Source organism: Onychostruthus taczanowskii, unplaced genomic scaffold (genome assembly GCF_017590055.1).
Source record: "Onychostruthus taczanowskii isolate IOZ18803 unplaced genomic scaffold, ASM1759005v1 scaffold20, whole genome shotgun sequence".
NCBI classification, from domain to species: domain Eukaryota; kingdom Metazoa; phylum Chordata; class Aves; order Passeriformes; family Passeridae; genus Onychostruthus; species Onychostruthus taczanowskii.
The window spans coordinates 2,623,776-2,647,542 of record NW_024499240.1 but is presented as its reverse complement, the minus strand read 5'-3'; the positions used below and the strand labels follow the sequence as shown (position 1 = coordinate 2,647,542).

The 23,767-nt window shown below is 38.3% G+C and overlaps 1 protein-coding gene across 3 annotated transcripts; it reads right to left on the bottom strand.

Moving 5' to 3' along the window:
* Positions 1-2,518: 2,518 nt before the first annotated feature.
* CSRNP3 (cysteine and serine rich nuclear protein 3) lies at positions 2,519-23,120 on the bottom strand. Of its 3 annotated transcripts, none has more exons than XR_005952575.1 (5): positions 22,949-23,116; positions 12,368-12,627; positions 7,026-7,322; positions 4,107-5,556; positions 2,519-2,717 (listed from the first exon to the last, which is right to left on the bottom strand). XR_005952575.1 is itself a non-coding variant. In XM_041403654.1 (4 exons), exons 1-4 carry the CDS (start codon positions 23,094-23,096, stop codon positions 4,513-4,515), a joined length of 1,749 nt encoding a protein of 582 aa, XP_041259588.1. In that variant the 5' UTR covers positions 23,097-23,120; the 3' UTR covers positions 3,870-4,512. The 3 variants fall into 3 exon arrangements, 1 of the variants encoding a protein (XP_041259588.1); XR_005952576.1 differs by having other exon boundaries at positions 2,613-2,639; XM_041403654.1 differs by lacking the exon at positions 2,519-2,717 and having other exon boundaries at positions 3,870-5,556; positions 22,949-23,120.
* Positions 23,121-23,767: the final 647 nt, after the last annotated feature.

The window sequence follows — 23,767 nt, the reverse complement described above, 5'->3', positions numbered from 1 at the left end:
GTAATAAAGCAGATGATAGAATTAGTCTTTAGTTTCAGCAAGAAAGCATAACACCCACAAATGCTTAAGGATTTTCTGTATCATCCTCTTCTGTTCCTGACCATTTCAGGAAATAAAACTGGCACAATGAACATCAGTTTATAAAACTCACCAGCTGTAACAGTGCCCTTATTTAACAAATGCCTTTTAAAAGGGTATCATGAGTCTGTCTTGCTTTATGTTTGAGTAGGAACACCTGCGTTGCTGCAGGAGCAGCCTAGACAAGGAGTTTCAACTGAGAGAATTCAGCTGGCAAAAGAAGACAACATGCAGAGGAGCAAGACTGCTTGTTGCTGCAAAGTATGGTGTTGCAGGAAAACTACAATCTTGCTGCTCAAATGTTAAGCACTAGACAGGTAAATGTTGTATATTCAACACAGCTTTTAGTCTAATTTTTCACTGTGAAATTTACTTTTTGACTTCTGCTCATTAATCCAGTCTAAGGAAAGGAGAGCTCATTTCAGCTGTTTTTCATGTTACTGAAAAATTTCTGGTCACTCCTTAGCTGGGCTTAACTTGGAAAATGGCATAGTCTGCAGTACAAAAATTTAGTTATGATGCCAAAACATGAGAATAAAATGGTATTTTACCTGTTCTATAGAATTATGTTTTATCACAGTATCTCCAATTACATTACAAACCAGAGCACAGAAAACAAGATGACACAACAAGACAAAGGCAAAGTCTCCTCTGTCTGAGCCCAGTACTATCTAGTGTATTACATTTCTGTCAGGAACACCTGAACTTATAAAACCCTTTATACGTGCTCAGTTTTGCATACAAATATATGTATACGATCTTTAACAAAGCAGCTGTGTTTGTGAAGGTACTGCCTGGCAGGCAGGGAAAGCAGCATGATCAGTTTATTAGCAGATTTACTGAAATAAAACAGCCAGATCAGGTTAGAAATCGGATCTGGCCTGGGATCAGTCAGCAATCTAGTGAGTAACAGCACCACTAATACCACACAGGAGTCCTGCAGCACTTGGACCAAGGACAGGATCCCACTGTTAACAGAGCAGGGGGCAGCTGAACCTTATCTATAGCAAGTGATAGTTACTATGGAGTGGAACCAATGGCCTTAAAATAAATGTCAACTCCAATTATCACCAGCAGGAACTTATGTAAATGAAAAACTGTAAAGCTTTACAAATCTAAAATTTTCTGATCTAAGTGGCATATGGCTCAACAAAGAATATTAGAAGCTCCTACTGACCAGCTTTTAATTTTAAGGATGTTTCAATGGACGTGAGTTATAGCTCTTAAGCAACAATTGCAATTGCTGTAATCGTGCCATGTAATTGTGCCAGTGAAATTCTAATTTCATGTCTAACATCAATTAAAGCTTTATATGTATTTAACAATGCACCTTTTTCCAAGAGAGGTGAAGTTCACCTTATAGGCAAAAGGGCATCTGCTTTTAGGTGCTGTTCCAGTAATGGTCTCTGTGAAAATTCCAGTTTGTTTCAAGAAAGGGAAATGCCTTTGTTATTACTCATTTTTGTGAACGATACAATATAATCACAAACATATACCGGGCTTCTTAGGAGTGTTTATCAGTAGCCAGATATCTTGGAACTGAAGCTGATAAAGACTACGAGTAATATAGCTATTTTCACAAATAATACACTATGTAGATACAGAAGCTGGTTATCATTTAGTAACATAATACTTTTATCACACAGAAACAGCCTACCCAAAATGAAAGGAGTGGTTATCAACATGAATGTTAACCAGCTGGGAAATGGGACACAGCATGTTAATACATGTATATACTAGCCCAGAAAATAATACTAAAATATTTTCCATCCCATGACTTAAGCCTGCTTTTCCTTAAATGAAGAGTATGCTTTTTTGTTCTAAAAAATAAATCAAAGTTTAAACAAGTGATGGGAAACATGACTCTCACCTGATTTCACATTCCTACTCTAGATCAGAAGTCTGTGCCAATGTAAGTAGTAAATAACCATCACCTCAATATTTAAAGCTAGCTGAGAAGTATTTTATAAAGTTGATCACTTACTGTGCTTGCTGATCTTATTAAAGATATTTTTCATGTGAAAGCACAGGGGCCAAGAAAATAATTTCTTATTGCTCAGTAAGGGCATGAATAACAAAGCAGAAGACTTAATTTAACTTTCCCCTGAGAGAAATACCCCAGTGAAGTGTGTGGTTCTCCAACACACTCTGAGTTAGAGCCACTACTGATCCTCTACTGTCCCAGCTCAAGCAGAAAAGATTTGTGCTTTTGGTGCTGGTGTTAAGGGAGTGCCTAATTTAAGCCCGCTGTTAAAGCAAGACCCCTATATACACAGAGACTTGTTACAATTGCCCTTAGAATATTTTGAACAGAATAATTTCTTCTTAAGTGCAGAACTTTAAGGACTAGCACGTTTCTCTTTAAAAATCGTGGGTATTTGCTGTATGGCATTGGAGAACACAGGCACTTACCTGGCTACTCAGCCTTAGAGGAAGAGACTAGAGCGGTCTGTGACTGCGAGGAACAGAGGCTGTGCAACTGCTGGGCCAGATAACCAACATGAGTGCGCTTTCCCAGGAGATGGAATGCGTTGCGAGTTTGGAATCCAATCCCTGGAGAACTAGACTTTTCAATGCAGTTCATATAAAACATGTAGGACTTCTTGTGGAAACAAGTAAATAAAAAATCCTTCCAGCTACTACATGGAGTAAAAATATTTTGCTAATTTAGCATAAGTACGAGAAATCACTTTGCCCAGATTTCATATAAAAACAATTAAGTTAGCTCTTTTTTTTGAAAAGCGTATTTTACATCGGCAGTTTTTCTACTGGAATACTGTATATGATGTTTTAAAGAGCTTCTAACCAGAAGAATCACTGTTACAGAGATAAAATTTACACTGTGTTTACATGCACACTGTTAACCATCTAGATTTGACACAGATAAAAACTAAGAGGCTGATCTGTATTTTGACAGACAAGACAGGCCTACATTTCAACTATTTGATGTATAATAAATGAAATCTCAGTATTAGAAGAATAAAAATACTGAAATAGATTTTGAAATCAAAATAAGGCAGTGCAGAATTACCAGTGCAGAGAAAAGCTGATTCCTATGCCTCCTTTTCTAGACAAAAGCAAGGTTGTTTAACAAATTAGTTTCATTCCCATTTCATTTAAAAACAAGTGGATCACAATGTAATGGATATCCATATGATGCACATGTTTTTTTTGCTTGCAGACTTTTGTAGATACAAAATTTTCTACTATTTTTCCTCACTGAATGGATTGTTTCCTAATAAGACCAAATGGTAATAAATTTGAGATACAATCAGAAGTCCACAAAAGCCAGTCTTGTATATCAGAAAAATTTAGGCAATCTAGACAGTTCCACATTTTTTTTCCATGCTTTATTTAAACTTTGATCAGTAAGGCTCTGCTTTTATAAATTGCATACTGACATATTCATAAACTGGCTTGGGAGAAACATACGGGTTTTGTTACAGTGGATTTGAAGCTCTTACATGGCCTCAGGGTCTGGAGCTATGGCATTTCTCCGAGGAGGTTCACAGTTCCCGCAGTTCGTACAGTACTGCAAAGTGGCACTAAAGTGCGTAAGGATCTGAATGGCGGCTGGGCTGAAGGTGCTGTGTGAGCTTAAGCTACTGCTTTGCCATTATATACAAGATCATTTTTCTTTGGGGAGGGGGTACTGGCTCTGGAATGCCACTGATTTTAGTTTTAAATGGAGGATTGTCTACCTTTCTCTATTCTAGAAGATGTAAATGCCCCCTTTCTGACTCTTCTGTTTGTCAAGAACAGTAAAAGAGAAAAATAGTACACTCTAAAAATGTGTTTCAAGATGATTTATCAGAAATAGTATTAGGAAAAAATAAGGAAGAATACAAGGTACTCCAGATGAAAAGTGGACATGCTCTTCGTAAGTAACTATGGATCTTTTGCTCAAATGAACATGCTGTTCATTTTTATCAAAACATGAATCTTAAACTACCATAAATAAAATACAAACAGTACAGAACAATTAAAACTTTTTTTTTGTACAGTAGTTATTTTTACATTAAACTTACCATCTTTTTAGATATGTTGAAAATTAGGACTCTAAACATGATTATTTCAAAGTATCATTTTTAACAATCTTGCACAGGCCCGACAGTCAAAAACAGGAAGTTTTGATTCAGATAGCTTGGCAGGTTTCACATACGTTCATAGGTAGGCTACTTTGAAATATGTTGGGTGTGTTTTTTACTTATCTGTTTTATTTTTATCAAAAAAAAGGCTTGATTATTTTTATTTATATCTTTACATTAACTGGTTTTGTGCAATACCACTGCCAGTGTAGCTTGAGAAAACAAAATGTGTCTGGAACATTGACTATAGTCCAAGTATTTTCTACCTCTTAAAAAAGTAAGTTTCTAGGAAAATCCAATGGGAGTGAATTTTAACACAGGAAGTCAGTCCTAGAACAATTTAATTTTAAACAGGCACCGTCTCTACCACTGGTGATTTGATGCACTCTTCGTGCAGTCTGCTCTTCTCTGGGAGGTTTAGTGAATTCTCAGCAGGGTGCTCCTGCACATGACCGTCACCATTCAAAGCTGAAACAAAGCCATCTTGAGAAGGACCTTTCAAGTATGAGTGAAATTCCACTGGTGGGTGACTTGGCCTATGCTCAGTGTATAAACTGTTACAGGGAGCACTGCCATCCCCTTCAGAAGATGAGCAGCAAACAATCACTGAGGGGTTTGCAGAAGGGTAATGAGGGCTGCTAAAAGTTTCCTCTGATGGCCGTGTGTAGTCAACAAACTGTTCTGAAGTCATGTTGTAAGGCACCAGAGAAAGACTACCGTTCTTGACAGCATCTCTTTCTGAGTAAGTCTCACCGATCTGGTTAGCAGTGCCAGCAACGTGGTTCTCTATTTGGTAATACAGAGTTGAAGAGTTAGTATAGTATGAGGCATTTTTAGAGTGATTTTCATGCACAGCAGTTCCATCAGAGTAGCAAAGGACAGAAGGAAGAGGCACCATATCAGCATGGGAGCTCATACTTTCTACAAAATCATCTGCTTTTTCTTCCTCCTCATCTTCCTCCTCATCTTCCTCTTCCTCTTCATCATCATCTGATTCACTAGGGGCTAAACTCTGAGTACTAGAATCTGTAACTCCACTACAAAAGCTACTCCCATCTTCCTCTTCCTCCTCTTCCCCTGGGCAGTCCAAGTCCTCAGCTGACTGGGAATGCATAACTGTAGCCGGGGGTTCAGTTTCAATCTCAAAATTTTCTGCAATCGAATATTCAGCTGAATGGGGTCCTGGACTCATGGAACTACTGTGTGCACTTATCTCAGTGTGACAGCCATTGAGTGCTGGAACTTGCTGCTCTCTATTTTTCTCCAATTCAAGTTTCATTATCGTGTGCAAGAAGTGAGTCCGTACACGGATAGGGTTAAATTCAATTCTACCTGCTGTATTGCTACACCCTTCTTTAGTGCAACCGCACGGAAAAGACATACGATCCACCTTTTAAAAAAGAGAATACAGATTAACAATAGGAAGCAAAAGCCTGGTGACACGACAGAGCCTAGACAGCCTAGAGAAATACAAAGGTGAAGTGGGATTCACCTTGAGAAGTGCTGGTAGAATAAGTCAAAGCTAACAAACATTCAGGGAGTCAGCCCTGGAGTTTAGCAGCACTGAGAGAACAGTAAGGGGCCTGGACATGCTCCACTATTGCAAAGAAGGGAAAATTTATTCTATTGTTCCATAGGTGAAAGTATGACACAGTGGAACAAAAAATAAGTAGCTTTTCTTTATCTGCTTTAGCTTTACTTCATTTTGTGCTCAAATCCAGGCAAAAGCATTACCAGAAACACCTTAAAATCTGGTAAAAATAATGGAAACTAGCGACCCATTGAAACAAAATTAATGGTATACAAAAACCTTTAAAAAGTTACCAGTGGGGACACCTGATCTCTGAAAACACAAACAAAAACTCAAGTGCATTTTCAAAGGTAATCCAGTCAATTCTACATGGAATATTGTAAGACCAGGCACAGAACTTCTACATCTAATACCTTAAACTTTTGAAAATGTGACTGAATCCATGCATTGGCAAGTTTGATTAGGCAGCCTGAGGTCTGTGACTTTCACCTGCACTGTAACACCTAAACATCAAATATGTGCAGGAGAACCACACAGCACAATGCAGTACATCTTCCCCACGTGTGGAGATGAAAACAGGAACAGCAAAGAGACTACATTATTTAAAATAGCAGAGAAAGTTTAGCTTGGATTTATGAGATGATGAAAAATGCATTCAGGAAGAAAATTCAGCTGCACAACAGCAACTCAGCAGAACTAGCAGAAATATATTTTAGGGAATATGTTGGGACATGTACAGCTGACACTATACAAATGTACAATATGAAATACCTCTTCAGTCTGCAGAGGAAAAACCTGCTATATTAGCAGATACCTTTTCACTGCATACATGCAAATTTTTCATGCACAGATTTTAAGTATCATGCATGTTACATAAAGGACAGCATCACAGAATGTCTTTTATTGCTTCCCATGGAGTTTGGACTGTAATTCACATTTGGAGTGTCTGCTAATTGTTTCTAAAATAAAAGGTAATATCCCTTCTGAAAGCTGCAGGCTACTTATTTTTCTGTTGTCCCCATCTGCCTATTTAGATAAAGACCTAAAAGGAGTATGAGGAGCAGAATACTTGTGTAAGAGCAAAAAAAAATACCCTAAGACATGTATGTGCCTAAAATCATACTGAAGATATTTTAGGACACTGTATTGACTGCCCACTATAAAACCTTAGGGACTTAAAAAATAGGTTGGACATCCACAAGTGTTATTGCCTAATACTTAATTTCTAATAGTTATAACTTCAAGAACAGAAAAAAGCACGTGTACACAGACACATAACCTTCCCCCTCCCCAAACAATTAAATAATGACAATAATGTAGACATTTACCTGACATTTTATGCCTGCAAGACTGCAGGTGCAAGTTTCTGGGTCACAGAACACACGGCAGTCACAGCCACAATCCTCTCTGGACAGGCGGATGGCTCGCAGCTCGTGCTTTTCTTCCACGTCGATCTTCTTCACTCCAGAAGCTCGCAGCAATGCCCGTCGCTTTTTTGTAGGCAGGGGTTGGAGAAAGAAGTACTCATCTACTTCAGTGTTGTCTAGATCAATATCATCATCAGAAATGTCATCCAGAGTCAGTGTATTGGCTTCCTCAGATTCCACCGTACCGTTCTTTGTCATCTGTTGCACAGAACAATTAACGAAGTCCTTAAACGACGCTCACACGTACGTCATGTCATGGATGTCAGTATGTGAAATGCATTATCAATCGACAAAGCTGTATGTAAAAAAGCTGCATGACTGCCAAGAAGTTCCAGAAAATGACCACAGATAGGGTGACCAAGCATTTCTTTCACATTTAGAATATGAATTAAAAACACATTTTTAATACCAAGTTTGTAATGAAGGCAAGAAATTATCTGTTCTTTATTTACCTAAATTTACTGTTTGCCATTAGCTGCTAGTTTTCATGCCTTTCTGAAATCTAGTATTTTCTGTATTGTGTCACAAGATAATTTTTGAGACCTTAATTGATTCCTGTCTCTGAGCTCTCTGAAATTCTTAAATATCCCTTTTGAGATAGCAATGATACTACTGACATAGGTTGAGATCATGATGCATCGCAGGTTTGTGAAATGGTATATTTCATGTACTGCTCCATTTTCTGTTACACATGTCACATTACACTGGTAAAAGAGGGGGTAATAGCTCCCTGAACAGTTCTGCCTGGCCCTGGGACAATGGGAGATAATTTACACCAGGTATTTCAACGTATTAGTTCAGTAAGGTAGGAAAAAGAACATTAGAAATCATCCTTTTTCCTGTACATTACAGAGAGAGAGAGAGGGAGAGGTAAATCCACACAGGGATTAAATAAATGCATCTTGAATTAGCTGCCTGAAGCTAATATCTCACCATACACAAACTCAGCCTGAATACTTCAATCCAGAATTGCATTCTTGGTTATATCTTTTCATTTTATGCAAGTTAGCAAGGTAAAACTAAATAGAGTGTATTTATATTTCTTTGATTTGTTTGTTTGTTTAATATATAATAGGGGAATGACCTACCTAAGAAATCTGATTTCTAGTTTTATATACACAAGGCTCAAACCACTCCTTAAGCAGATCACTGTTATTAAATCTAAGTTTGAAACTGTGGTGGGAGAAAAATTCTGATCCTCTAATTAATTTACTATTTTATTCAATTACTGTTTAATAAAAATTAACTTTTAGGGCTCTTACTCTAAATGCTGTAACTGGTCAGCACACAAAGGCACCTACAGAACCATTCCAATCCTGTTACATATTTCTTCTCCTCCTGCAAATCTTAACTACTTTGCTCCACAGCAGTAGAGCGTTAGGGACTGGTCTCCAGGGATGTGCTGAATGCCATGTGCATCCCGCAGGCTGGAACATCAAACGTGTGCCACCAGCCAGCAGTTTGCCTTTCAAAGCACCTCAGCTCCTGACTCCTTTGCCAGGATGATTTCCTTGTTGTCACCTCTTAACTTTTTTTTCCCCTCCATTTTGCCACACAAAAAACAAATGAATTGATAAAAGGAAAGAGTCTAAAATTTCTCAAAAAAGTAACTGGGTAACTACAGAGGGGGGAAGACTATCACAAACTACCAAATACATTTTCCAGAACTTCAGAGGAACATTGAGCTCTCTTGATTGTCACAATATTGCTCATCTGAATTCAACTTGATAGTAGATGGGTAAACTTCCTCATAAATCTAAAGGTCAATGTCATAACCACAGAACAAAGACCAATGAATATGCGAAGCCTCTGGGTGAAACTCAGTCCCACTCAGTAAAATAGGAAATGCAGGATGGACATCCCTGCCTTGCCCTAGTTGGAAGTCATTCCTTATAACTTCCCACAAAGGGAACCTACTGTTCCAGGGAGCCTTAACACCACTGGTCTCATGCTAATCATGTTAATTTCAGGAGACATTATGAGTAAGCAAAAGAACTCTCTTAGGGAATTTTTTGTGCTTATTCATGTTCTCTCAAATGATTACCTTGTACCTTTCATTTGATAAGATGGCTTTTACATCCAGAATTTTCACACTCTGCTGATAATAAGTGTTTATGCTCCTGTCAGCACTGTTTACATAAAAGTGCTGGTACTAAATGGCCAAAGTGACTTGAAGATTATTTCACAGCCTTTATCTGCTTTTAGTTAGAGGTGTTTCTTATTTGGCCCTTTGCTTTTAGCAACAAAAACAATAAACAGTACCTAATATTATGGAAACTCAATTTCAATACATTCCTGTATTTTTATCTTTTTTTAAGAGGTTCTACAGGAGCAAATACTTCCTAGTCACTGATTTGTATATTTTAATGCAATTAAAAAAAATTCCTAGAGAAACTGAAATTAAAAACCACACTGAAAATGTTACTTGCTATTTACAGACGGTTTTCAAATAGAAAAACTTCTGACTAAACTTCATTCTACTCCATTTTCTCATTTTCTTCATTTTTCTGTGATATACAGTAATTTTTTATGCAAATTCTGGTTAGCACATTTTCATTAAATGAATAATAGTTCTGCTGACATAACTGCTAACACTGTCACCTCAGAATGCCACATTTCCTTTTTTATTCATTCAGAAACGATGTGAATGACCAAGCAGCTCTTCCATCCCTGTAATGAACAATCAGCAAGGCCCAGTTTTCTTAAGCAAACAAAACATGCTTGGTGCTTTACAGTGACTCTTCACTAATTCAGCAGGTCCTGGATTTTCTTTTCATGGTTGAAATTTTCTTTTTTTTTTTTTTAAACCCAAGCACATAATCAGGGATGAAACTAAACAGAGGTTAATGGACTAGTTAAAACAGGAAGATTTCTGTTGCTTATGTTTTTATGCTCCAGGTGAAGATAAATATTTCACTCTAGTAAAAGTTTAACACCAGCAAAATGAAAATAAGGAATGCGAAAAACCTCTCCTTATTCACTGAATACTTACAAAGATTTTTTGCAGAAACTTAATAATCTTAATAATCATCCACTGAAACAAATGATTGGGAAGATGGAAAAATATGTATTTGGAAAATGAGCAGAAAGTATGGTCTGTGTCCCCAGAACAGCCAGGGCAGAAGCAAAACAAGTTAATTAAGAAAGGAGATACATCCCAGGCAAGAGGAGGGTTAGGAAAGGATGAAGAGCCAAGCTCCAGTGCATAAAGACTAAAAGGCCTCATCTACTCTCTCAAGGTAAATAAGATCTGTGATTTTCCTTGATTTACTTTCTAGCTAAGAAAGTGAAATATTTGTGTGCTTGACTATTCTTCACTCACTCCACTGGGGATTCCTCTCTTTGAGCTGATTCCTGGAAGTCAGCCAAGGGATCTACAGCTAGTCATCAGTTACACAGCACAATTCACACTTGATGCTCTGGAACTCCTGTGATGTGAGATGTTACAGGTATAACCTCTATCAAGGGATAAGTCAGTAACACTCTACTAGCCTTTGGTTTCCAACCTGTCCATATATCTGTCTTTGATTTGCCTCCATCCTGAGTGGTTTTATGTTTGTTCTATGACAGTTCAAAGTTTAAGACCTTATGAATTTATTTAATAATCTATTTAGCTACGAAAAAACCCCAAACAGTTAGGAGACTGAAAAAATTAATTACAAAAGTGAGGATCATGCACACTTCCTCAGGCCCTGAGACAAAGCATTCATAGCTCACTCTATGGAAAAAATGCTTAAAGGCATTTCTTAAACTTAGAGGGTGCCACTTTGTTCTGCACAACTATAGAAACAGAGATGTAGTATCACAAAAGAAGGGGATATGCAGCACAGAAGCTCAGTTACAGCTCTAAATATTGTTAATTTTTAATTACAGGATTCATCTGAAAAAGAGTCAAAAATATATGCAACACAATCCATGACTCAAAAAACCAGATGTTCTGCCACCAGTTTTAAAGCAGCAGAAGGAACACAATCCCTTTCCCCGTTCTCCTTTACTCAAATACAGAGTTTCTTTCCTATGTTGTATTCAAAAGGACAGCTCTATTGGGAAGCTGGCCCCAGGAAGGTATCCTGGGGTGCATCAAAGGAAGTGTGGCCAGCAGATTGAGGAAGGTGATCCTGCTCCTCTGTTTGGCCACATCTGGAGTATTGTGTTCAGTTCTGGTCTCCACAGTTCAAGAAAGACAAGGAGCTACTGGAGGGGGTCCAGTGGAGGCCACAAAGATGGTTTGGGGTCTGAAGCATCCCTCTTGTTAGGAGAGACTGCGAGAGCTGGGCCTGTTTAGTCTGGAGAAGACTGAAAGGGGGTCTCATTAATGCACATGAGTATCTCAAAGGGGCTGCCAAGAGCTTGGTGTCAGACCCTTTTCAGTGGTGCCCAGCAGAGCAATGAGGTGCAATGCCCACAAACTAAACACAAGGAATTCTACCTCAACATGTGGAAGAACTTCTTTACACTGAGGGTGGCAGAGCGCTGGAACAGGCTGCCCAGGGAGGACGTGGAGCCTCCCTCTCTAGAGACATTCTAGAGACATTCAAAACCCACCTTGATACATGCCAATGTCACCTGCTCCAGGTGAACCTTGCCTTGGTGGGGGCTGTTGAGCAGATGATCTCCAGAAGTCCCTTCCAATCTGTGATCTTGTGAAAACTAGCCAGGATTTGTTCTGACTAGCTAAACTGATATAGCTGCTTAATTTATCTGACACATTTCTTCTTTAATGGACATTCTTTGGTTAAATAGCATAGACACATGATCACAAAAATTGGTATACTGAAAACAAAAACCTTTTAGTATCACCGTTTCTTATTTTTTCCCAAATTCACTCAAGTCAGCGAAGAAACTAAGCTCTTTCACTTTCTGTACCAATAATGCTACCATTCCTTTCTCTAATAGGCCATTGGGCTTAGAAGACTCATTCTCTTCCTGGCACTTCCAGACTTCTGCTGGACACCTTGTTCAGGGCTAACTCCCACCACTCTGCAGAAAACAGGGAGTAAAGAACAACCTCCCTGTAAGCACTTGGAGGAGCACAACAATGACAACTACAAGAGCACTTGGGTATAACCAAGTAAAATGCATCTTCAGTAAAATTAGAAAACTCCAGGAAAACATCCATTTCAACTAAAAATGGAGCTCATAGAAGGTGATTGTTTTGTTTGACACACACACCTTGGGCCCCTATAGCTCTGACACTGTTCAGTTAAATTAGGGCAGAGATCAAAGTCTTAGACAAGCTTTACCTTTAACTTTAGAGAATTGAGTTTTTCCTCCCTTAGATGCTCTCTCAACATCTCTCGGTGGAGCCTCTCCTGTTCCATGGCAAACTCCCCCAGGGTATACTGGCGCACGCTGTTGTGGCGAGTGGACATTCCCAGCGTGCTTCCTCCTTGGCTGGGAACACTGGTGAAGCCTTGCCTTCTCGTGAAGTAATACACAGTAACACAGTTAAAGTGGACATTCTTTGTTCTCTTCCGCTTCTCTCTCTTCAGGATTGAAGATGCTGGAACAGAGGCAGATTTCAGTGTGAATGGTAACTTGCAGTCAGGCAGCAGACGTGTTAAGATAAAGGGAACTGCACAAGTGACAGTATCTGGCTACACAGACACCACATTCCAAGGTGAGAATAATGAGTTCGAAATACTAACCTCATATGCAAACCTAAAAGCCACTACAAGCTGTTACAGTGATGAACACCATTGTCTACTTCAGAAGACAAATACTTGGCCAGGAAAGTTTTTCCTTCCCATTACATCATGAAAACGTTTTATCCTTTTACCAAGAAAGCAACCAAATCCCAGCAAAAGAAACCACTTTCAATGTCATCACCCAGAAGGTGATCCACTGACTTGCACCTCTTCCAACCCCAGTGAACAAAGTTGCACAAGGCAGCAGAAATCCACATTGCTACAGCACTGGGTCACCCTGACAGAAAAGATTAGTATATCCTACTATCTAATTTGTGATAAATTTATGTTGGAAAGTCCATAAAAGCAGTATGTTTAGTGTTTCATACTGTCTCAAAATTCATACCATCATCATCACCACTGAATGATATAGAAATAATTCTGACTAGCAGTCAGACCCACTTTGTTTTCCTTTACCTTCATCTGACTTTCTGCGGCCATCCACTGAATATGTGTGTGTGTATACTCTAATTTTGACAAAAAATTAAATCTAGTATTTTCCAACTCTTTTCTGATTCCACTCATACCTGTGCTCAGGTTTTTTAATGAACATACACAGCAACATATGAAACTTGTTTAAAAAAATGCCAGATTTTAACTATTAAATATCCTTCTTCTTTCGGGTCTACAGACACTTAGAAACTCCTTCCCATGATCCTGATCTATTGTTTCTCACTGATAATAGCTGCATGCCTTTAGACGAAATAAAAAAAGACACACAAACCTTAGAGAAAGGTAAGGGACACTCCTTGATTTTTAAGATGAGCAGTCCAATTTATTTGATTTGTTGCAAAATAGCAACAGGTTGTTGAGAATGCAGCTTGTAAGTCATTGCTTTGCAGTTTATAGGCAATAACTGCATGTGTGTGCAGGTATGAATGAGAGACCTCATTGCCAGAATTCAGGCAGTAAAATGATTTAAAGGGTGCCAGACCACTCTTGAATGGCTTGGAATCATTCTATAAAAGCAGGAAGAGCAACAAGATGTACACTGATAATCTAGAATTCCATCATTTCTAGAGATGGGACACATTTGGCCTTCAGGCCTGGTTTATTGTCACAGGTAAAACATAGTTCAGTCTCTATTACTGTTACGTTGTGAAATGTTAATCACCACAAAAATAAATCCACAAATTTCTGCATTAAGTGAAACTGTCAAAATACCCAGCATCATCTACCGAACTGTGGGAAAACCAAGTATATTAGAAAATAAAGCCCTGTATCCAAATTAGACAGTGTGTCCTACAGACATTATCACAGAATTTTGTGACTCACTGAAACAGGATTACTTTTCCTAAATACTAACAAGCTGCTAGAAGTATAGTAAAGTATATGGTTTGCTATTTAAATAACAGGCACTTCAGACCTTCTCCAGGTATGCTGGATTGTAAATATAAAACAGATAAATATGATCTGGTCCTGTTACTCACATGCTGCTAGTAAAGCATGTTACAAAAAAAGGTGTAGCATGTACAAAGGGAAATCAAAAGACAAATTCTGTTACATTAGGCATGTTTAATTTACATCCAAGTTGAAGCAAATCTCATATCAACAAAGCTTGTCAAAAATATTTATAGGAAGCCTTTAGTGAGGGAAGTGGGTATTTCATTAGCAGACTAGTTGATAGGGATGTCTCAATTTTGAATTATATTAAATATGGTTTTAACATGCTGGTTTTTTTCATATATACCACAGCTCCAAAGCAAAACTACCTTTAATAAAATCAGTTTTTTAGCATTCGTAAGATGGGTAATTTTTATACTGAGCCATTCTCTTTCAATGTAACATAAAAGCAAATACTCTAAATCAGAACCTGCACTGCCAATATGCTCTAATACATAAGAGAGTGCATATTTAAAAAAACCTTTTTCTGCTGAATGAGGTATCTAAACCATTCAGGGGTGTATCCAATTTCTGATATCAGTATCAATGTTATTTGGATCTCAACTGCATGATGCCACTATTTCAGAATAGTGGCAGCTACTGAAAGGCAGGCAGCTTTTTTGCCAAATAAATGAACCAGTCACAAATGAAATATAAAACTATTGCAAAATACTTAAGGAAAGAAAAGGAAACCGGCTCTTGAAAAAAAAAAATACATATATACACATATATTTAATGAAGAAATTGAAGGTAACTGCACCTGTAAATCTCACAAATTAGAGCATCACACAAACCTTTGAATCCTCATCTGTAAACCTGAGTATCTGTGACACAAGGTCTGTGTTGATAGTAATCTGGTTTAGATCTTAGCTGTGGAACTCCTGACAGGGCTGCTTTACTGGCAGGAATGACAAATGCTGCAACAAAAGCACTTCTCTTTTTTCAAGTCTCAATCTCTTTACGGTAGAGATACTACTTTAATACTAATGGCTAAACATAAATAATGACCCTTAGGTTTCATTCACACACTACACACTAACAATAGCTAAATGAAGCTAAGCAGAAGAGTCTGTAAGCTAGTTACCCCCAGATGGAAAAAAAAAGTCATCTCTGATAAAAACAAGATACCATGAATGAGCTTTTACACTATGCTGCCTTGATGCGAGCTCCAAAATACTATTACACTTTGAATTGAAAAACAACTGATTCGAACCCTTTGCTTCAAACCAACCAAAACAGAACTACCATCTTATCAAGAGTCTGGGGCACTTGTTATTTTGCATGCACTGTACCTTACACAGTATGTTAAATCTGCTGGAATCACTGCTACGGACACTGTTTAAACTCAAGACAGAGCAGAAGACCACGCAAAATACTTATGTTCTGATCTGTTAGAAAGCATGAATACACCCCAGCAAAATTTACTGAAAATCTGAAAAGTTCAGGTTTTATCATACTTAGTCATCATTTATTTCTTATATCTTGGTAACAGATCATTGGCCCATCCAACTCCCAAATCCCATGAATAGTAGTTTTCTAAAGGGAAAAAATCAGTATTTCCACTAGCAATCCAACCTATGCTTAAAAGAATCACCCAAGTTTGATTTGTATATGAATAAATTATAACTGATGCAATAGGTAAGCAAGAGCAGTAATATGCTGGCAGACTGAAGCAAAGCTTTCCTGATTTGCTCTCGTATGTCCAAGGCACTATGCAGCAGCACTGTCCATTTGCCTTTCAACATCCTAATTTTCCAAGCTGGGCGCTGGAGCTACAGCAGTGTGAAACCTGTGGAAGATGCAGCCCCTCCTTCTGAAAAAGAATCCAGACCTTCCCCTAAGAAAATCATCCGCTGAAGCTGTGTTCATCCATCAAATGCAAAATCTGCTTCCTATTTTTATACTATCCTGATAGGAAAGACATTTTAAGCTCATCATGTTTTTCTAACATTTTTTACCCAGAAAAGTGGTAGTTCTTTGATTACGAAACTTAAATGATCTCAGTTCTGGCTGAACTCCAAGACATAAGCACTTTCTTCTGCTGTCTCAGCTATTCTCCTGATGTCAAAGACACATGAAAATAAATGTGAACCATATGGCTCCCCAGCAGATTACTCACACTCCTGCATCAATGAGGGCAAAGCAATGCATTGTCACCAGTGCAGAAATATCTTAGGCATGTGAAAATTTCAAAAGGCTGGAAAAAACATGTGTGAAGCAGCCTTTTGGATTAAAGCTCTATCTTAGACCAGTGGAAATGCTGCATTTCTGACACTCTACTACCAATCTCTCTGCTTTTTACATACTCAGTGTCATATAAACCATTATGGCAAGAAGGATTAGCACCATTCTCCACCTGCTCCATGACTTTCCATGCAGTGTTTCATCAAGTCTAACACCACAAAACAGCAAAGCCTAATCCCTCCTGATAATCCAGGTCAGAACGCTGCCGATAAAAGCCAGCTTGCTTCCCAACCCTCACAAAAAACAAAACCTAGAAAAAGGTTGTATCCAGAAATTGCTTCTACCTCTTTCTCTTACCTCTCCTTCTATCCCATTATCTTCCAAAAGGTATTTTCTAAGAGTCTCCATACACTCAACTTACAAATTTCCAACCCTGAATGATAAAACACTTTTCCTACATTCTGGAAATCTACACTAAGAGGAAATCCTGTGATATAAAATACACCGTCCAAAAGAAACATGTAGTCTTGAGGACAAGGGAGGTATTTTCTAGAAGAAATGTGAATTTCAAAGTCTAGAAGGGAACTGCATACTCAGTTGTAAATGAGAGGAAATTTGAGAAAAGAGGGACAATGCTGTGGAACACCACCACCTACCTAGAGCACTTCACTGCTCCATCCTTCTAGTAGCCTCATTTAGGGTAAAGCCAAAGCTAAATTCACCTCACAGGAGGAGCTGGATGGGAATGCTTGCCTAATACCAGATTTAAGTCACATTAGAACAGGTTTTTGAAAATTATTAGTTCACAGACAAGTCTGACATGAATACAGAGGATTTAATTTGTATTTTAAGCATTTTACCTCACTGTCAAGTGATTTGTCTGAAATCTTGAGAAATGTTTAATTGTTAGGGCGAATACTAGAAGCTGGAACCTGACACTAAAATTTTAGTTGAAAGCTTTAAGTTACTTCCCTAGCACACTCTGCCTCCAGAGTGTTTTTCTGTGACGTTCATCATTCTAGTCCAGTTTCTCCCTTCTGCAAACACCATCAGCCTGTGGAGAGGAGTGGAGATGGTTAAGTGCTCCCTGCCTCACCATTTCCTCTAAATACCAGCTGCTGTTCCATAGTTGATTATTCCTGACCTTGGCCCCAAGGTGAGGGGAAAGTCCTTCCAGGGATCCTGGTAGGAACACCCACCCATGCACAACAATTGCACTGCTGAGCTCTCTTAGGACAGTACAGGCAATCCTTTGTCCCATCCTATGTGTGACTTCTGTGAATGGCCATTTCATGCAAACACAGCTACACATTTAGCTGACTGACACTTTGCATTTACAACCATATTTTATGTATCCATCATGAACATCTTCTGACAAAACGATTTTGTTTGATTTTTGTTTTCTAAGCCAACAAAAACATAATGTAATGCAAAAACTGTCTCTCTGGTTGTATTGTGTGCAAAGTGCACTAATTTATAGCAGACAACTTATTTAAAAATATACAAACATAATTAGTTGTACAAATCATTCTAATAACTAGTGAGAACCTGCTTTATAACCCTCTTTTCAATTTTTAACAATTGTCACCACAGTATTCCTTATTCCAGATGAAGAGATGCTGTCATGGTATATACCCCGTCCTGTCATTCTGTGTGAGTTTGAGCTAAGACATTGCACTACATTTCGCTGAATTTATTTGCATTTCTTGCTTTTTAATGCTCAGATGAGCTGACTTATTTTAAAATCAAATACAAGAATCCCTCAACCTGTTAGCATTTCATAACATGAGTCAACAAACAGAATAATAACATACTCCTCATTAACAAGGAAATTCCAAGCCTGGTTGCTGGCAACATAAATAACTGCAAGATGCCATGAAAAAAAAGGAATGCCTGCATTCAGTTGCAGCTGTTTTCCCATAGTAAAGCAGCACCACCACTTCTGACTCATTTAGAGTTGAAGTTTCTATCATTAACCAGCAATTAAACATGCAGCTTAAGTTCAAAGCTCAGGTTGTACCCTGTGCTATTGACCTTACACCAAATAAAATTTTATCCCTCTATGAAGATAATTCAGAAGAAGCTACACCTTCCTAAAGATTTCACACCTTCTTTCACATTATGCATGGCCACATAGATAAGGCAATCTCAGTAAGTTCGCAGCTCTACAAAATTCAAACAGTACTTTACAGGGCATATTGAAGGAACTGCAACAGGGATGTCTTTGTGTTTTGAAATTCCTCATCATCTTTAATAGCAAAATCAAAGGATGGCAAGAGCACTTAGAGACCAAAGGGTTTTCTCAGAGCCCTCAGTGACCTGCCCATTCCTAATGAATCAAAGTACATCCCAAAGCACTCTAAAGACAGTACCCTAATTAGCGGAATGGGGGGACCTGTGATTATGGCCGCAGGATAACCTTGCTCATGACAGCGATAATGTTAACGGCAACAGAGAGATAAGTGATGGAGGATATCAACGAGACTGCGTGATGGCACCACCTCCTGCTGGTGATAATCACCTTATCAGATAAGCTGCTGCTGGCCATCCCAAGTGACTCTGCAGGCGAGGAAGAGAAGTTTCAGCTACAGGACACTGAAGTTGAAATGGCAGAGGAAAGCAGCAGCTCCTTGTGTTTCTTAAGATATGCATCTGTGATTAATGTGCTATAGGGAGTTAATACCAGCAACTTCACAGGACTTCACAAGGTCCCCATGGGTCTTTCAATTGCACACCATTCTATAAGTTCAATTTGCATATTTCTCTATATCAGAAAAAAAAACCCAAGAAGCATTTAGAAGCAGGTACCTCACCAAAGCAGGGAGAATCACAGAATCATCAAATTATTAATGTTGGAAAAGCCCTCCAAGATCATCAAATAATTTTTGACTGAATACCACCATGACCCTTAAACTGTATCATGAAGTGCCATGTCTACTTGTTTTCTGAATACCTTCCAGGGATGGCGATTTCTCCACTTCACTGGGGAGCCTATTCCAATGCTTAACTTCTCCTCCAGCGAAGCAACTTTTCCTAATATCCAACCTAAACCTCTCCTGGCATACTTTGAGGTCATTTCCCCTTGTCTGTGAGAAGAGACCCCCCACCTTGCCACAGCCTTTTCTGGAATTGTAGAGAGCAATAAGATCTCCCCTGAGCCTCCTTTTCTCCACTGAACACCCACAGCTCCCTCTGCTTCTCCTCATAGGATTTATGTCCCAGACCCTTCACGAGCTTCGTTATCCTTCCCTGGAAGGGCACATATCCCCCCAGAGCTAAGCTGCAACGCGGAACTCCATGTTCCTCAGTGCACACAATATAGGAATGGTCAGGGTGTTGTACTGACATCCTCAACAGCAATTTCAGGTTTTTTAGCTTGCTGTGGAGCAGATGATACACAGCAATGGGGTGCCAGAACTGAACAGGGCAACTGAAAGGAGCTCCAATGGCATTTTGAGCGCTCCAGCCCTGCATTCCGTGTATGCTTAAGTCCTGACTAATGCTGTACATACATGCTTGCACTGCTACTTGAAGATGAACATCCTTCTTTCTGATATGAAGGCAGGTCTGTGAAATGGGACAGGCATGTGGACTATCCAGTAATACACTTTGGCATCCATTAAAGTAACTCTGCAATGACTAATGATCTGCTGAATCAAACTGAAATTGCTTCAATAGACTGAGAAAGGTAAGTAAAATACACAACAGGGATTATATCTGCCAGCAGTAATGAAGGCACTCCATCACCATTTGCTAAGAGACTTAAAAATGTGCACATCTGTAAAAATACACACACCTTATAAAGAAAATGCTAATGGTAAAATTTGTCTATTCTTTATGGACTGTAATTTTTATTTACTGACTCAGTCGCCTGCAACCTAGGCGAGGGATTTATTAATTTCTTCTTGTTGCTGTCTTTATTTGTTTAAATAGATATATTGTTAAAGAAACTCTGTGTTTATCCCTGTGTAACAGTCACAAGCAATAGCACTTAGGGCCATCTCAGTCACGTGTTTTTTGCCATCACACTACAGGGTTAACTGCTGAGAACAAAGTTATCTTCTGGTAGCTCTGCCCACCTGAATGATCCACAGCAGCTGCTTGCCTCATTTAGCTGGCAGGTTAAACTGACTGTAAGACTAATTGAGCAGAATTCTTGCTAGGCTCCTGTTTATCTGACCCAATACATATGGTTTCAAGGGCTGTGTAAATACAGAGATGCATCAGCTGTGCTAGATGGATTTATATACAAAATGCCTGCTTCCTAAGTGCTGAAGAGATTGTAGTTACAAGCAATTTAGAATTATCCCTTTGTCAGGTCAATTATAAAGAAAAAATAAGACTTAGAGGACCATGTTAGCACTTTTTTAAAATTCCCAGTTTAAGATTTAATATACAGATCTTGATGTTGGCTATAGGTCACACAACCCTCTCCCCATCTTTTCCAGTCAGTAAAAGATAGTTTATAGTCAACTTCGTATTTGACTGTATGAAAACAGACCAGAAAAATGACAGTACACAGGATCTGACAGTGTCCCACTAAACAGAACAGAAAATGGTATAACATGTCAGGAAATAGCTTAGGAAGATAACCTCCACCAAGAAGGTATTCAGGCATGTAACAGAGGCAAGGAATCTCGACAGCCTTTTTTCTGCACTGGCTCTTTTCAGTCTGCTCACTGAAAAAGTCTCACAGAACTCAACCTTACATTTAGATTCAAATATTCTACTTAGAAAAGCTCACCTCTTGTCTTTTAGTGTGGAAGATGAATGAGTTTAAAGCATGAACAAAATACCTTCCAATGTACACTGTTATCAGTTTTGCTAGTATACATTACACGTGCATGTAATTTTCAGGTGAGTATCATGCAATAGCTCTTAAGTAATACAGGGGTTCTGTATGATTTCTTGGAATTTAGGCTAGTGCATCTATATTAAAGACAATACTTTTTAAAAAATACTATCAATGCACACATAGACTACTTTTTCTATTTCTATATCACCAGTGGATATATCCAAATGTATTTTTTAAAAAATGCAATAGGTACAATTTCTGTATGTGTGTGAGTGCACACACAGATAAACATTTATTACTCTGGCCACAAATATTTCAGCTAGATAAATCATTAATCATAACACTGAAATACTGTAGTTTCTCTTACAGAAAGGGAAGTTCCTTTAAACTAAAGTGTTTATTATGTCAACTACAATTAAAGCCTATGCATATACTACAACTTCCAAGTTTGTCCCCTGAATCGTTCCCTTTCATTGTATCACCTGTGCACATATTCACAATAAAATTGTGGTCTTCTGTGTGGGTGGGAATGACTGTTTGATGTATAAAGCCTGTTTTCAGTCTATGATGAATAATCAACTAACTTCAACAGATGCAAATGTTAAAGTACCAGCATGCAGATAATATTGTCCCCAAGACAATTTTCTAAATACTAATCTAGATTTAGATTTCTAAATACTACCAAAGAGGTTTACTGGGTCACTTACTCCTTTGTGGCACTTCAATAAAATAGGTCCCCAACTAGTACTGCATCTTAAATATCATACAGCACCTCAAGAGTGTTCCATGTAAACCCCTTTCAAAAGTCGTGCCTGTCCCTCCTGTGCACAGGAACATTCCCTACCAGAGCAAAGAGGATTCAGACCCTCGCATCCAAACACCTGTTCAAACTGAACAGCAGCATCTGGAAGGAAAGTCAGTTATAAGAACATTCATAGCATATGCTACAAACATGATTTCTAGGCACATCCACACCACTCAGTTACATGGAACACACTCTGTATGGGCAGCAATGAGGAGCCTCACCTACTCCTTGGCTCACAGTTTTAAGGAATAACTCCATAGAGGAGGATCTAAATGCAACAGAGTTGAAGGAGGCAAACCCCTACTTTTTAGAAGATGCAGTTCACTATTAATAAATAATATAACCACCTAAAACAAGTATCATAAACTGCAAACATAAACTGTAAATTTATCCTTCCCAGAAATATATGCTGCAAATGTAGCTTTGCTAACTTAAGACCAAATTCTTATTTGAACACAAAACCATTGCAAAGTACAGAAATATCCTCTGGTACCTGAAAAATAGAAACTATTGAAATAATGTCTACACAACATCCATCAGTTCCAAATAAAAGAAAGCTTATATTGTTTTTAGAGAAGAACTCTCACCAGTACTGTATTACAGAGAGCTGACAGCTGCAATACATTTAGCTAAGGAAAATAAACTGAGCTAAAGCACTTCCCCTACAGTACCTGTTTGAACTATTTGGAACACAACTCCTAACATTAACTACAAACAGCTACATAATTCAAATAGCAAGTAGGTAGGAGCTTCCAAGAGACTTCAAACTTTTACAACAGTCTAACAGACGAGAAGTCAAAAGAATGTAAGAGTATTTTACTAAGTATTTTTGAGCAAGTCATAAACTGAACATCATGGAGACTGTTTTATGATCTGTTCAATTAAAAATCATCATGCTTATCTAACCACAACATTTATCTTATTTTGAGAAACAGGAATAATTTTTTGGTTACAGAGAGTTAGTACTTACGGGTAAAATGATTAGAAGTGGATGGATTGACACTATCACCACTGTCAGCACTTTCACTGCTGGAAATGTCATCATCAGATTCCCTCACAGAGGAACAAGGTGAGGAGCCATCAACTTCTTCAAACTTCCTCTTTAAAATTCCACTCATTGCTGCGATGCTGTCACCATGCACCTGTAACAGGAACAGAGGCAATGAGGCACTGAAACATCCAGCTGCAGAATATGCAATCATAAACTCCAAAGTAATTTTTATTTCAAAATAGCAGTAAATTGCCACTTCTAGTCCTGAATAATCATTTAATATGAAATTACACTTGAATAATTAGGAGAGTGAAGCCATAAAGAAGAAAAAAAATCTGAAGTCCTACACTAACTTGACATGTATGGAGGTGATTATTTCATTAGAATAATCTGTAACAGATTGCTTTCAGGGAGTATTTTTCCCACTATGTCAACAGCATCCCTATCTTCTTCCAGGTTATGTTGTGAAATTTCAAACAAAGAAAACAATGATGGACCTGGTCCCTCCTTTGGCTGCCACAAGAGGAAGAGAAGTTCACAATCAGGGATGAAATTAAGAAGAAATCATCTTGAACACTATAGTTCCCAATGCTAAATATAAGTGATGTAACCAGTGCTCACAGCACCCTTTAAGAATTTAATCTGATAATTCCAATATTACCGACAGATAAAAGACAGTGAAGGCACAAAGACCATATATGAATTTGTGCTCAATAAACATCTGGATTTCTGAAGTTACCCATACCAATTAAAGACACCAACTGTCTCCCAAACATTCTCATCTCCAAACTACCACAG

Excerpts from the sequence above, each read along its gene's own strand:
- CSRNP3 (XM_041403654.1), bottom strand. The coding sequence starts at position 23,096 with ATGAGTGGAATTTTAAAGAGGAAGTTTGAAGAAGTTGATGGCTCCTCA. Across the intron at positions 7,323-12,367 it reads TCAATTCTCTAAAGTTAAAG|ATGACAAAGAACGGTACGGT; the intron begins GTAAAGCTTGTC and ends TCTGTGCAACAG. Across the intron at positions 5,557-7,025 it reads TTGCAGGCATAAAATGTCAG|GTGGATCGTATGTCTTTTCC; the intron begins GTAAATGTCTAC and ends CTTTTTTAAAAG.